The following is a 16,272-nucleotide window of genomic DNA, read 5'->3' as shown; positions in this document are numbered from 1 at the left end:
TATTGTATTTTTCTTAAAAGAAATTGTTTAAGCCCCCTACATATATCTAATTATAAAGTCCCCTTATATATTTGAAATTTCTTCAATCCCGGCAATAAAATCAAGTTGTTCTCAACTCCAAAACCAATTGCATACCTTATTTAATCTACTTGCACTAAAATGAAAAATAAATATACAATTACACTCTAAGGGGATATTTAAAATATTTATATCTTGGGGAGCTCACAAGACTTTTCTTTTCCTTAACATGTTTTTTCAACAAATGGTGGATAGGGCAAGGTTTTTAAAACTAGGCCCGAGGTGAAACCTGGCAAAGTGGTTGGGTCTCGGGTTTTTCGGTTGAACCGTTTTGACCGGCGTCAAACCAATGACGTCAACATGTAAAAAAGTTTAAATCTAACAAAAATACCCCAAAAATTCCATAATCCCTATATGTTTGAAATATTAAAAAAACACCCTAATTACATTGTTGGCGTCGAAAATCCAGGCCAATAGAGCCTGCTTTCGATATCAACACACACCCATCACCACAAAAACTCTCCCCTCAACCTTCTGCCCACTCCATCCCACCCTCGTTCGCCTTGCCAATCACCGACAACAACTCGGATTTTTTGGCATTTCCAATGTTTCACCTTCGAATATCTCTATCATCCACATCCCACTCACCGACCCTTGATCTTCAAATCTCAAATCACATCCTTAATTGTGCATCGACATTGTCTTAATTTCTAGGATTTTTGAGGAATAGTAAAAATGGATACCCGCCCACATGAAGGTCCTATTGTGATAAAAGTTATTGTTATGGTATTTCAAAATACCAAATTTTAATTGCTTTTGGACTTTTATGTGTTAAAAGCAATTGAAATTTGAATTGCTTTTGGACTATTATGTGTTAAAAGCAATTAATATTGCCTTTTGGACTGTTATGTATTAAAAACAATTGAATTGTTCCAAGTATTGCAATTCAAAAATCATTCTTGGGCAGTTATGGTTTTAAATCAATTGATTGACTTCTATTGCAAGAATGAGTTAAGGAAAACGGACAGATTTTCAGTATAAAAAGGGTGGTTTTCTCATTTAAAGAACACAATTTTTCACTTGAAAAATCCTTGTTTCTCTGTGTTTTTTAACTTTCTACTCTCCTTCACCACTGTTACTTTTCCTTATATTGTTCTAATCTCTTAAAGTGTGCACTCTAAAAGGAGATTCGTCATTGTATCTTGGTCAATCCGCTGTTGAGCCTTTTTGCACCACGAAGATTCTTTCAATAGGGCGGAATTCTGATCTTAAGGAGTAGTGCTTTTGCACGCCTTGACGATACTTCTTGCTGCTATGTTCGTTGTTGTTTCACTGCTTTTTGTTGTTGTCTCCCTGCTATTCTTATTGCTATTTTCCTGCTATTTTTCAACTGTTTCACTGCTGTTCTTTTACTATTTGCTGCTGCTTTCCTACGATTTCTCTTACTATTTCTACTGTTTATTGCTGCTTTTGCTGTTTCGTACTGTTCTTTCATTGGTTTGCTGTTGTTGTGTGTACCAATTTTTATTATTAATCCACACAATCTTAAGATCAAAATTTTCCAAGAGGGACGCTGCAATTCTCACTGCCAAATCACTTCCTGACATCTCCAAAATTGAACTTTTTGCCAGAGCTATTTCAAGAGGTGGCAAGAAAAAGTATTCGACTCCTTGGATATTTGAAATTTCTTCCAACCCTCGCAATAAAATCAAGTTGTTCTCAACTCCAAAAGCAATTACATACCTTATTTAACCTTAATTGCACTAAAATAAAAAATAAAAATAAATACAATTACACTCTAGGGATACTTAAAATATTTATATACTTAGGGCTTGCAGTACTTTTTCCTTAACATATTTTTTCATCAATGGTTGATAGGGAAGCAAGGTTTTAAAACTAGGCCCAGGGTGAAACCTGGCAAAGTGGTTGGGTCTCGGGTTTTCGATTGAACCGTTTTGACCGACGAGTCAAACAGTGACGTCAACATGTAAAAAATTTAAAATCCATAAAATACCCCTAAAAATTTCCATAAGTCCCTACATGTTTGAAATATTTAAAAAACACCCCTAATTACATTGCTGGCGTTGAAAATCCAGGCCAAATAGAGCTTGCTTTCGATATCAACACACACCCCATCACCACAAAACTCTCCCCTCAACCTTCTGACCAAACCCATCTCATCCTATCCCACCCTCTTTCGCCTCGCCAATCGTCGGCAACAACCCGATTTTTTTGCGATTTCCAATCGTTTCACTCTTCAAAAATCATCTCTATCGCCACATTTCCACTCACCGACCCTTCATCTTCAAAAGTCTCAATCACACGCCTTTTGTGCATCGATCGTTGTTCTAATTTCTAAGGTTTTCGACGAATATGAAAATAAGATAACCCGCCCCAGTGAAGGTCCTAGGTCCTGGTTGAACCGTCAGGCCAAGCCAGACCGTGTTTTAAAACCTGTAGGGTAGGTTTAAGAGAATTATTGAATATGAGGAGAGGTAGAGACGCTATTTATACTTTGGGTGTTACTAAACAAATGCAACTTATGAGGAGTGAGGAATAGTAACCCTTATTATTTCGGTGCTATACCTACTCTTACGTGAAGCTGCCCTCTTGAAAAAAATTTGACAAAGAAACCCAAATCTAAGAAAAGCAAGAGACTATAAGCATTATAATATAGGGGAAGAAAATATCACAACATTGGTCAGTAAAACCCAGAAAAGGTAAAGAACACAATATCAAGTTAGAGGAAAACCTGTGTGTTTTTAACATGTTGCTCATGAATATCCTGGATCTGTTGTTCAATCAACTTAACACGTTTCACCATTTTCTGAATGGAAATATTTCTACGGCCATGCTCTTGTTCAAGCTCAAGCTTCTCTTTTGTTGCCTAAGAAGAGCATTTTTTTCCTTTAATAAAGATGTCACAAGAAACTTAAACTGATAAAACTAGAGAAATCTGACCAGCTGAGAGAAGACTGTTAAAGAACACATTTATATATGAGTATCAGTGCTTAAGAAACTAATAAATAATATTAAAAAAAAAAAAGGAAATAATAGATAATATATACATATATACACACATTGAGGCAAACATCTTCCAAATAGACAAACCAGTTCTGCATAGTTATAAGTTCTTCCCAGTAACATTATATTTGAAAGTTGAGAACTTGCCAATTAGTTCAAGCAAAGGGAAATACAGTCATACAGATAAGACTGAAATACAAAAATCAACACATTAAGCAAAACACCTCCTAAATAAGGAAACACATTCTGCAGTTATAAGCACTTCCCAGCAAATGAAAATTTGACCACTTAGCAAAGAAATAAATAAGGAGGAAATGCATACAAAGATTACATTAATGCAAACATCAGCTAAATAGGCCAAAAAGTGCTGCACAATTACAAGTTTAATAATGTTTACAACAGAAACTCGACCCCTGCAGTTATAAGCACTTCCCCATAACATCACATTGCAAATTTGACAACTCAGTAAAGAAGTTTTTTTTTTTTTTTTAAAATGCAGATAAAATACATATCAATGCAAACATCTGCAAATAGGCAAAAAGTTCTGCTAAGTTATTAAGTCCGCAGTGTTATTGGAAACTCAAATGTTTACCAAGGAAACTGATATTTATTTTCCATATCACTATAGGCCTAGTATCTCTTCTAGTACTCTATTCTATTTTTTTCACAGGAAACATATGAAGATTGCATGAATAGAAAAGTAGCAACAACTACTCAAAAGACTTGTAAAAGTGTTGGTATAATCTATTCAGAAATAAATAAGAGCACTGTGATACTCCTGCTGACTTGGCAGCACTATAAAAATAACCAAATAGATCAAAACTCTTTCCCGATCATGATAAATAAAGAAGAAAGATTGTGGGCCCCTTTGGTTCACTATTATTACCCTATCCTATTCCACTATCCTATCCTAAAAACCTAAAAATGTATTTGTTTCAATATTCTCAAAATCCAATTCTACTTTACTCAACTCACAAAACATTAATAATTATCTTTCTCGTAAAGATAACCCAACTTTACTTTTTCCAAAATACTATTCTAAAAAGTATAGAATAGTGAACCAAACAGAGCCTGTATTTCTACTTTTCTTGCACATGTAAGAGTAAAGATTGGGGTTGGAAAAAAATTAAAGCAAGAATTTGGATAACACGTTAACACCAACTTCAAATCAGAACCATCTGACTTTCAATTTTAAAAAGAACAAATATCCCAAAAAAATATATCCAACTTCAACATACCAAGGAAATAGATTGCTGCAACTCATCCTTCCTTCTCCTAACTTCTGATGTTTTTTCCACCATGACTGCAATTTGAGTTTTCTTCTTTGCAAAACAATCCCTTAGTAACTCCAATTTCCTCTATGAAAACCAAAAAAAAAAAAAAAAAAAAATGCTTTAACTATAACTAGTAGACAAATTTATGATCTAGCAATCAATAAAATATATGGCAGCCAAGTCTTAAGGATTAGCGATTATACCAATAAAGAAAAGATAATGCATGAAAATTTCCCCATATCACCTAAAATCTGATATATGTTTTACACGAATCAATACATCCATAAGACTTTCATGACTGAATTCACCATTTTGTATTGTTGGACAACCTAACATCATTTTCTAATATTAAATACATCAGCCAATAAGTCGGGAGGCACCAAAGTATGCAAACGCTAATCACATTCAATTAACTAAATTAAACAAAATAAACAAGAAGGAAACAAATTTATCTAGATAATATATGCTTCAGAAACCATAAAGCAAGGGCATTAGAGAGTTATAGGAGCCATAAAAAAGACAACAAGTGTATTCATAACCACACTTCATAGACTTAGTGAGACCCATAAGGGAAGGATCCATAGCTATGCCTTTGCCTTAGAGCACTGCCACTGTGTATTCGCTTTTAACATGGGAAAGGTTTAATAAAAACAAAAATGATCATAACATCACATAATGTGTCTCAGCAAGTGTTCATAACTCACAAGTTTAGCATCAATTTTAGCTTGGCAAGCAGGGATACGATCTTTCAGCTTTCCAATCTTTGCAGTTTGTTCCTGGAGTTGTCTGTCGACATCATATACCCAGGCCCACGCTAGTTTTTTCTTCAGTTGTTGTGCCTGTAGCGATATTTGTTCCACTTGCTCCATGCTTTTTATCTTTCCTTGCAACTCAAGAAGTTCAAGCTGTATGGGCCTTATTGCAGCCTCCAATTCAACAACAAGAGCATCGGCTTTATTCAAGTGTTCATAAATACTTTGTAAAAGATCATTAACTTGCTGGAGAAGTGTGGCCTTGAAGAAGAACTGAACGATAACAGAAACATCAATATAACGCCCATCTAACTCATTTCAGAATGCACAACTCATACAGATATTACCTTGAATTTATCTTTGTCATTCCCAGAATGCAGAAACTCTCTGCTTTTGTCTTGGCTCATTACTACACATGGATTCTCAACATCAATCTGTACAAGATAAAATATAACACTTTAAAATCAGAAGTCTGAAAATGTTGGTTGTAAGTTGAAATAGCAAAAGCAAATACAGGGAATATTATATTTCCACCACAGAAACAATGAGAAGTAGAGAGAGAATCAAGATGTGTCATTTCAAAGTTTGATGCTCCTATTAGAAACAAATAATTGTAGTTGCATGCTCTCATGGAAGATTACCCTATAATTCTAAAGGTAAACAATTTGAAAATATGAAAATTAAAGTCATCCACTTAGTATCATCATTTAATAGCCGCTGACTATGGGTCTTAGTTGAGTTTAGAATGTAAATGAAACCTTCCTGCAGATGGAAGCATAAATATTAACTGAACATGTCCAGCATGATCAACAGATATTTTATAATTTTTTTTCAAACTTTCACAAGCCAACAGAAAAATCTAGATGATGGAAAAGTTGATCCTTCCAAATAGCCACAAATTGAGAAGCAAGGAAGTATCAACAAAGTAGAGGTTGAAGAAAGTGGAAGACATCTAAAAGTAAAAATGGTCTGTCACTATACAATATTTTCTTAAAACTCCAAGACTTGACTTTCTAAACGAAAAACTTCAGCTAAACATACAACCTTAAAGTCCTAGCTGCTGATCACGTCTATCTAATATTAATCCAATGTTATTCTATATCAACGGGCCATCCAACTTAACTTCCCATGCAGGCACTCCCAATTACAATATACAATCAAAATATCATGTCCTCAAGACTCCCATGTGCCCAAGAAGCAAGAAAAAAAAAACGCCAACTGACCAAGGAATCAATATTCGTTGACTTCATTATCTAACAGAACTCACATATACGAACAAATTTGCCAAATGACAACAATGCAGAAAAAAAAAAAAAAAAACAAATAAGCATTATCCAGAATACTCACATTAAAATGATCTACTAGTTCAGAAAGCTCTTGTCTGCGACTGGCCACTCGTTTCCCTGTCAAATATCTCAGACAGAAAACAGTATCAATGAAACACCACAACCTCACATCATTCATCCAGCACTAGAAGAGAACCAAACCAGGCTACTGAAAACAAACTTTAAATTAAGATAAAGCAACAAAGGTAAAACATAAACATAAAAACAAGCATATGATTTAAACCTTGGTGATCCTTTAAAACAGTGGTGCCGCTAGATTCAGTAATCCTGCGCTCTATAGTGATGGAAGGACCATAAATTTCTGGCTTAAATGCATCGCCTCCTTGATTTTTTAATTCAACTTGAACCAAAGCATAGCTGGATTAAAACAAAACACATTTAAACATTTTCCACAACATATAGCCATCGGTTATTTCGACTAAACTCTTCAAACCTGCAACCAGTTTTGATAAAATCCTTCAAAGTAGAAGCCCTTTGAGTCCCTTTTGCTCGGCATCCGAACGCAATACATAGAGCAGTTAATATAGCACTTTTACCACCTGTAAACACAACAAAGCAAACGACATGTCGTGTTATCCATTAACTAAAACAAATTTCTCTTAAAAATTCTATAAACAAAACCAAAAAGCACCAAAATCACTACTCGATAAACAATATAAATATACATTGGGGAGAGAGAGACAGTACTTCCGTTTTGACCGGTGATGAAATTGACCCACTCGCCAAGCTCGATTTGGAGGCTACTGTGGCACATGAAATTCTCTAATCGTATCCGGGTTATTATACCCGCTCCGGATTGCTGGAAGCTGTAAGATGATTCGGGGTAAACCCTCGAATCACTCATGGCTTGGTATCACCAGAATTTTTTACTTCTTTTTATTTTTATTTTTTCCTCGGAAGCCCTAAAAATTTAGAAGGAAAGTACAGAGAGTGCGCGAGTACGATTAGCCTGGAATTGGGAGTGTTTATGGCGGGAAGGGAGAAGTGGTGTGTATGTGTTAAGTGTGCGTGTCTGTGAAGGTCGTACGTGGGAGGCTTGCCTGACTTTATTAAGGGCCGTGGGCTATCAAGTTTCATATCGTGGGTTAGGACTCAGGAATTGGTTGACACTAAATAGCCCCAAATAAATGTCTTTTCCAGCCTCAATAATAAAGTTTTTCTAATTTGACAATATTATCCTTACAAAACATTCCCCAATTTGTTTAACTTTTTCAACCCTATCCTATTCTACTATTATATCCTAAAAAATAGAGACATTTAACAAATATTTTTCTCAATAAAAGTTTAAAAATTAACAAAAACACCCCCACCCACCCAAGCAATAGTTGCCCCTAGCGACCACCGCTCGCCGCCACTGTCAAAACGACACATGATCGACAAGATCTAGGCGATACCGGCCAAATCCAACTAATCGTGCATTATTCCGATCACTTTCGACCACCATCCGACGATGGTGGCTAGCTGCCGATAATCAGTTGGGTGGGTGGAAGTATTTTTGTTAATTTATAAACCTTTATTATTTGAGGAGAGGGGGTGTTTAGCAAAATTAACAAATATTGGTGGTTAAAAAATAATCAGCTTCGTTTGTTTTGTTATTTCACCACTATCCTATCCCTATTTCAAATATAAATGCTCTGTTTTCAAAATCATATCCTAAATTAAGAAACAATTTTTAAACCCCCTAGGTTTGTTAATTGACAAAAACACATAAAAAATTATAAATTAACAAAAAAACACCCCCACCCACACATAGTTGCCAGATTTCGACAACCACCACTAGTGATGGTCAGGATCTGTCACAACGACACACTACTGGCCAGTAATGCGTCGATCTGACCAGAGAAGGCTAGATCGACACATGATTGGCCAGATCCAACCAGTCGTGCGCCGTAACGCCAGATTTCGACAATGGTGGTCGGAATCTGGCGACTATGGGTCGGTGGGGGTGTTTTTATTATTTTGTCAAAATTTATATATTGGAGTGTTTAGTTAAATTAGCAAACCTATGAAGTTTTTTTGTTAATTTTTAAATTTTATCTCGTAATAATCACCAAACTCTACCTACTATTAATATTTAAAAAATATTACTCAATATACTAAAACAAACACACCCTAAATATTTTCAAAAAATGTATCAATCGGATATTTCCCCAAAAAGAAGTGTTATACTAGAATTTATAAAATTTTCCTCTTCCATTTCAAGTCAATTAAAAGCACCCAAACCATAGCCTCTACCCACTTTAAAATTTATCTTCTTCCAATATTTTTTTGATGGGTGAAGTATTTTGATCTTTTTAAAACTTCAAAATGAAATAATATTCATCAAAATCTTTTTTTTTTCTCCACGGCCCAAACATTTGATCCCATTACGTAGTTATAACTAATAACTCAAAATTCATACGAACGACTTGTTGTCTTATAAGTTGTATGTTCATGGAATGAGTAGTTTTTTTACAATAGCTTCAATATATTTTCGTATTTTGTATAAAAGAGTACATAAGTGATATCATAACAAAAAAAAAAAAAAACATCTCCAATACTTCCCTTTGTTATCTCCTTTTCTCCAGATGAACCTTTATCAATCAAAAACCCCATTAAAAAAAAAAAAAAAAAAAAAAAAAAAAAAAAAAAAAAAAAAACAAAACTATCCTTAATGAGTATATTTTTATAATTATTACATAACAAGTTATCAGCACGAATAGTTTGGGTACGTTTTTAGTTTCTACAATATTTTTATTAAATGTTTAACTTATTATATGAGTTTAATTTATACATATTATTTATTATAACTATCCTTATGAGTATGCTCTATGGTTTGCAATATTAAATTGGACCTTCTATATCAGAAAATAAGTTTAGTTTATAATAATTGATGCATGTATCTTTTCAAATTATAATTTTAACCGTATCCCATTTACAACTTGAAGTTTGCAAAATTACGGAAATTTATGGACATGAAATCCTAAATGTCAAATAAAACGTGAAGTTTTAAAATCGAAATGATACTAGAACTAAAGTTTTAAATGTCAAATATTTAAAGCTCAGAGTTTTGGATACCAACCGTTGAAGTGCAAAATGGAATACAAATAATATGTTTCTTTAATTATGAAACAATATTACATTTCCTTATTTTAAGAGATTTTAGATATTATTACAATATTATATTTGTTCTCCCCGAGCCTATAGAGCTATATTTAGGCGCCATGGCCACTTCCAGCCTCTGGAACTTCTTAAAAACTTGTATAAAAATCTATCAATTTAGTCCTTTCAATTAATTTTTGCCCCCTCTGTTTCAAAACTGAAAACCTTGGCCCCCATAAATGAAACTTTTCTGGCCCCATCAATCATTGAATGTCATTTGGCCCCCAATATGAATTTCTTGACTCTGCACTGGTCTGAAGCTTTAGTTTATTCATTTAAAAAAAAAATCATAATATTTCAATTCAATTTTGTTTTACCATAAATATTCATTTGAGCTATCATAAAACTATATTAGTCTAACACACTTATCATATTTTAATATTTTGTAAAACATATGAATAGTGATGGAGTCGGGAATCTTTCCGAGGTCCAAGTGCAATGTTCAACCAATGAATTTAGGAAGTTGGCCTTTAAGGGGTGTTTGGTTGGTTTTTTTTTTTTTTTTTTTTTTAAGATTACTGAGATAATGTCATCTTGTATTATTAGATATTTATCATGTTTGGTTGTTAAGTAATATAAAATTTTGATAATTTTTTAAAACCAATTGTAATTATTGTTGATAATATATGTGTAATTTGATTACCTTCATTTTCTTAGGTATTTTAAGAATTTTTGGTAATTTTAATTTTGTTATAATTTAATCCATTATTAATAAAAAAAATTTGGATAATAATACCCTTATTTTGAAATTAATTTATATGAACCTGTCATTACAACTTTACCCATAATTAATTAAGTTTTTGGACTGCAATGTTCTTGTATTTAAAACAAATTGCAGGTCACCCAAGACCACCACCACCTGCTAGCAACCACCACCAGCCATCGTCGGTCGACGTGTCCGGAATGACATGCTTGGGGTGGATGGGGGTGATTTTGTTAGAAATTAAACTTTTATATAGCTAAGGTGTTTTAGTAAAATCTTAAATGTATGGGATTAAAAGAAATGATTTAAACAATAATAATAAAAATAATATTATATTAATATTAAAAATGATGGCAATTTAGTAATCTATATAACATATATACTAATTTATTTCAACTTAACCAAACACATTTCCTTAAATATTCTCAACAATCTTCAAAGTAATCTGTCTTTTCATTGATATAACATTCCCAGTAATATAACTTTTCCCAAACTAAATGCACCCTTAGGGGTTAAAGTATCAAGTATCAATTTTAACAAATAAGGGGACCAAAAATACTTAATAAATGAAGGATGTTTGTGTCATTAAGCAAATAAGGGCAACCTTAGGGGTTAAAGTATCGATTTTTTTTTTTTTTTTTATTGGGGGAGTTTGTTAATGAAGGATGTTTGTGTCATTAAGCAATTAAGATAAGGGCAGAGTGAAAATAAAATACAACTCAAGTAGCGACCATAAATTGCAAAAAAGAAAGTGGTTCAATACAAAACCCTAAAATTTGGTTAAATAAGTAAATCTCTGTAAATAAATTTATTAAATTATATATATATTTTTATCCTTTAATGAAATAAATATATTAACTTTATAGTATGGCTCACCGTGATACTATAGATTCTCCTCTAATAATCAAATTAATTCAATCACTTTAGAGAGATAATCACCTTTGACTTGTTCTTGAAAAAAAATCAAACGACCCAGAATCAAGTTTGTGACATGTGCACTACACACATGCTCACCATTTGTCTCATCGCTCTCTATTATTATTTCTGTTCTAAGTTTTATTTGGTAAGGATCACAGTTACTGCGAACCTTCTGTTTTTCTGCCTCTAGTGAAGGAATGCTTGTCACCTACTCCCTTTAAGGTCCCCTTCTCCACTCGGTCTCTTCATTTCATTTATATATATACCCAAAGAAACACAGTATGGAAGAGGTATAGTCTGTTTGTTTACGTACGTTTGATCTCAATCCATGGACAAACATAGAATCTGCAAGATCTGTAACAGACGTTTTGCTAATGGCAAAGCCATGGGAGGTCACATGAGATCTCATTTAACCAAACTTCCTATTCCTCCAAAACCTAATAATATTCACCCTTCTCCTGTTTTTACTCTCAAGTCTCCATCTCCATCTTCTTCCTTGAGTATTCACTCATTCAAAGATCACATGCAAACCTATCGATCTGTTAACCGTGATCACTCCGATGTTGTTATGCGTGATGATGGAGAAAGCGAGGCTGAGGCCGAGGCTGAGTCATCCAGAAACCCAACAAAGAGAAGATCTAAAAGGCGGCGAAAAGCGGTGCTGGAAGTGGTTGGGCCACACCCATCTAAGCCAGAATCGGTAAGTTCAGTTACTGAAAATTTTACTGTAGAAGAAGTTGCAATTTGTCTTTTAATGCTTTCAAGGGATAAATGGCCTGAACCAGAAGAAGACAAAGTAAAAGTGAATCATCATAAATACATAGGTGAAGATGAAAGTGATAGTACTGATGAGGATGAATCGTTTTGTGTAACTCCTCGTGTTCATCAGGCGTTAAGTACTAATAGCAATAAGTATAAGTGTAATACATGCAAGAAAGGGTTTCGATCTTATCAAGCACTAGGAGGACATAAAGCAAGTCACAAGAAGATCAAAACTCATCTTATAAAGGGATCACTTGAAGATGATGTTACTCTTTTAAATCCAAGAGTTTTTAAGTGTACAGTTTGTGAAAAAGTGTTTGAGTCTGGTCAAGCGCTCGGTGGACACAAGAAAGTTCACTTCACTTACTTAACTAAATCTGGTGAAAAGCTTTTAGATCTTAATTTACCAGCGCCAGAAGATGATAGTGAAGTAAGTCAAGTTTAGCTGATGAAGAATTAAGTGTTGATTCAAACAAATTATAGGGCTTATAATTTTGTATGTATACTTGGTTCTTGTAGCAAATTTGAAACACAGTTTAGTATTTTATTATTATTATTATTTTGAATCAATGGCTGCATGAGCTTAATGAATCTGGTAAATTGGTAATATCCATTGTATGTACAAAAGGTTTAGGTCTCTTTAATTAGTTGGTCAAAAAGGGGCTCTTCAGTTCTGTAAAAAAATTAAATAGTTGCACCTATAAATGGAGATAACAGGAATTATATATGCCCATTTAATTACATTTTAATATTGCCATTAATCTCAATAAAGATGATGAGTTTTCTTTGTTGCATATAGGAGTTTCAGGGAAATAAGTTACATTGAAGGCACCCTCTTTTGGCATATGTACAGCTCTTAACTGATTATCCTTGTTTTTCTCTCTCTTTTTATGAAATTATAAAGAGAATAAATACATTAAAAACAGTTTCTGTTTGGATAAATACAAGATTAGCTCTTATCTGTCATCACTGCCTATATATGGTTTGTATAGTTGGTGAAGAAGTCAATAAGCCATATATATATATATATATATTTCCTTTCAAATTATTTATAACTTTTCCAATTTAGATTGCTTCTTTGTTTGGTTTCTCTAAAACTCTAAAGTGAAGTCCGACCAATGGAGCAAAACTATCCGTAAATTAATTAAGACTTTTAAAAAAATTATACCTAGCTAATTAAGAGTTGTTCAATAAGAGGAGAAATTGATGCTGGGAACCCCAAGGGATTAGCCTGGTGGTCAAGAGGTTTATTCCCTTTCTTGAGTTCCTATGTTCAAAGGACACATACCACAATAATATTGTAGTTTACACAGTCCTTTAGGCTTGTAGAGTGTTTAATGAACCCTGGAGATTTGTTGAGGTGCGCACAAATTGGTCTGAACATCTTGGTTACCCAAAAAAAAAAATGTTGAGTTTCAGTAAATTATCAATTTCTATGCACCAAAAAAGAATTTTACAACGTTGTGAACCGATGAGATTAATATGTTTATTTACGTGTGTTCATTAGGTAGGATTAATTAATTGAGATTGTGGTTCAAGATTTAACTACATCATCTTAGGCGCAAATCTAGTAGAAATTTTTGCAATCTTGTGGCCTCTTATGTTTATGCCTAATTTACTATTTTGTTTTACTCGAAAAAATGGTTCGAAGATGATAGATCGGTAGGAAGATGAAAATTTGGCCTCTTATGTTGTGGATGAGTGTGGCATAATCCTCGGTGCTCTCCTCGATCTCTTATAAACCATGCTAGATGCCAAATTTGAGTCAGAGTTAGGGCCGGCCTCAAATTAACATCATATTATTATTTGGGTTACTCCACCCTCACCTCCCATTATGTTTGCGCTTTTGGTGACACCCCATAAGTTAAAAATAATATCCCTTACCTCCCCTTAGATTTAAAAAATTCTCCCAAACCTCTCCTCTCTCCATAGTTTGGCAGCAGAATCAGTGGGGTGTATTGTATTTTTCTTAAAAGAAAATTATTTAAACCCCCTTACATATCTCTAGATTACAAAGTTCCCTTAGATATTTGAAATTTCTTCAACCCCTGCAATAAAATCAAGTTGTTCTCAATTCCAAAAGCAATTACATACCTTATTTAACCTTAATTGCACTAAAATAAAAAAATAAATACGATTACACTCTAAGGGGATATTTAAAATATTTATATACTTGGGGAGCTTACAAGACTTTTTCCTTAACATGTTTTTTCAACAAATGGTGGATAGGGAAGCAAGGTTTTAAAACTAGGCCCGGGGTGAAACCTAGCAAAGTGGTTGGGTCTGGTTTTTCGATTGAACCGTTTTGATCGGCGGGTCAAACCAGTGACGTCAACATGTAAAAAAGTTTAAAATCTAACAAAAATACCCTTAAAAATTTTTATGAGTCCCTACATGTTTGAAATATTTAAAAAACACCCCTAATTACATTGCTGGCATCGAAAATCCAGGCCAAATAGGGCCTGCTTCCGACATCAACAACACACCCCATCACCACAAAAACTCTCCCCTCAACCTTCTGACCAAAACCCATCTCATCAGACCCTCGTTTGCCTCACCAATCGCCGACAACAACCCGGTTTATTTTTGTGATTTCCAATTGTTTCACCCTTCGAAAATCATCTCTATCGCCACATCTCCACTCACCGACCCTTCATCTTCAAAAGTCTCAACATCACAGTCTTAATTTCTAGGATTTTCGATGAATCGCAAAAATGGATAACCCGCCACAATGAAGGTCCTAGTGTGATAAAAGCTGCTGTTATGATATTTCAAAATACCAAATTTTAATTGCTTTTGGACTGTTATGTGTTAAAAGCAATTGAAATTTTAATTGCTTTTGGACTGTTATGTGTTAAAAGCAATTGAAATTTTAATTGCTTTTGAACTGTTATGTGTTAAAAGCAATTGAATATTGCTTTTTGGACTGTTATGTATTAAAAGCAATTGAATTGTTCCAAGTTATTGCAATTCAAATCATTCTTGGGCAGTTATGGTTTTAAAAACAATTGATTGACTTCTATTATAGCAAGAATGAGTTAAGGGAAAACGGGCAGATTTTCAAGTACAAAAAAGGGTGGTTTTCTCATTTGAAGAACACAATTTTTCACTTGAAAAATCCTTGTTTCCTCTGTGTTTTTTAACTTTCCAGCTCTCCTTCACCACTGTTACTTTTCCTTATATTGTTCTAAATCTCTATTAGAGTGTGCACTGTAAAAGGAGATTCGTCATTGTATCCTGGAAGTCAATCCGCTATTGAGCCTTTTTGCACCACGAAGATTCTTTCAGTAGGGGCGGAATTCTGATCTTAAGGAGAGTGCTTTTGCACGCCTTGATGATACTGTCTTGCTGCTATTTTGCTGCTATGTTCGTTGTTGTTTCACTGCTGTTTTGTTGTTGTCTCCCTGCCATTCTTACTGCTATTTTCCTGCTATCCTCTTACTATTTTTCTACTGTTTCATTGTTGTTCTTTTACTGTTTTGCTGCTATTTTTCTGCGATTTCTCTTGCTATTTGTCTGCTGTTTCATTGCTGTTCTTCTGCTGTTTCATTACTGTTCTTTCACTGGTTTGTTGTTGTTGTTTTGCTGCCAATTTTATTATTAAATTCCAACAATCTTAAGATCATAAATTTTCCAAGATGGACGCTGCAATTCTCACTACCAAATCACTTCCTGACATCTCCAAAATTGAGCCTTTTGCCGGAGCTCATTTCAAGAGGTGGCAAGAAAAAGTATTCGACTCCTTGGATATTTGAAATTTCTTCAACCCCTGCAATAAAATCAAGTTGTTCTCAACTCCAAAAGCAATTACATACCTTATTTAACCTTAATTGCACTAAAATAAAAAATAAATAAATAAATAAATACAATTACACTCTAAGGGGATACTTAAAATATTTATATACTTAGGGGGCTTACAGGACGTTTTCCTTAACATATTTTTTCAACAAATGGTGGATAGAGAAGCAAGGTTTTAAAACTAGGCCCAGGGTGAAACTTGGCAAAGTGGTTGGGTCTCGGGTTTTTCGGTTGAACCGTTTTGATCGGCGGGTCAAACCAGTGACGTCAACATGTAAAAAAATTTAAAATCTAACAAAAATACCCCTAAAAATTTCCATAAGTCCCTACATGTTTGAAATATTTAAAAAACACCCCTAATTACATTGCTGGCGTTGAAAATCTAGGCCAAATAGGGCTTGCTTTCGACATCAACAATACACCCCATCACCACAAAACTCTCCCCTCAACCTTCTGACCAAACCTATCTCATCCCACCCTCGTTCGCCTCGCCAATCGTCGGCAATAACCCGATTTATTTTTGCGATTTCCAATCG

General features: G+C 34.0%; 1 protein-coding gene across 1 annotated transcript; it reads left to right on the top strand.

Annotated features, from left to right (window-relative positions):
- The first annotated feature begins 11,504 nt into the window (after positions 1-11,504).
- On the top strand, positions 11,505-12,383 carry LOC116124032 (zinc finger protein ZAT9-like). Its single transcript, XM_031409747.1, has one exon. It carries the CDS (start codon positions 11,505-11,507, stop codon positions 12,381-12,383), a length of 879 nt encoding a protein of 292 aa, XP_031265607.1.
- The last annotated feature ends 3,889 nt before the right edge of the window (positions 12,384-16,272 follow it).

This window comes from Pistacia vera, unplaced genomic scaffold (assembly GCF_008641045.1).
Source record: "Pistacia vera cultivar Batoury unplaced genomic scaffold, PisVer_v2 Contig147, whole genome shotgun sequence".
In the NCBI taxonomy this organism is placed as follows: Eukaryota; Viridiplantae; Streptophyta; class Magnoliopsida; order Sapindales; family Anacardiaceae; genus Pistacia; species Pistacia vera.
This window is presented reverse-complemented; position numbering and strand designations above follow the sequence as displayed.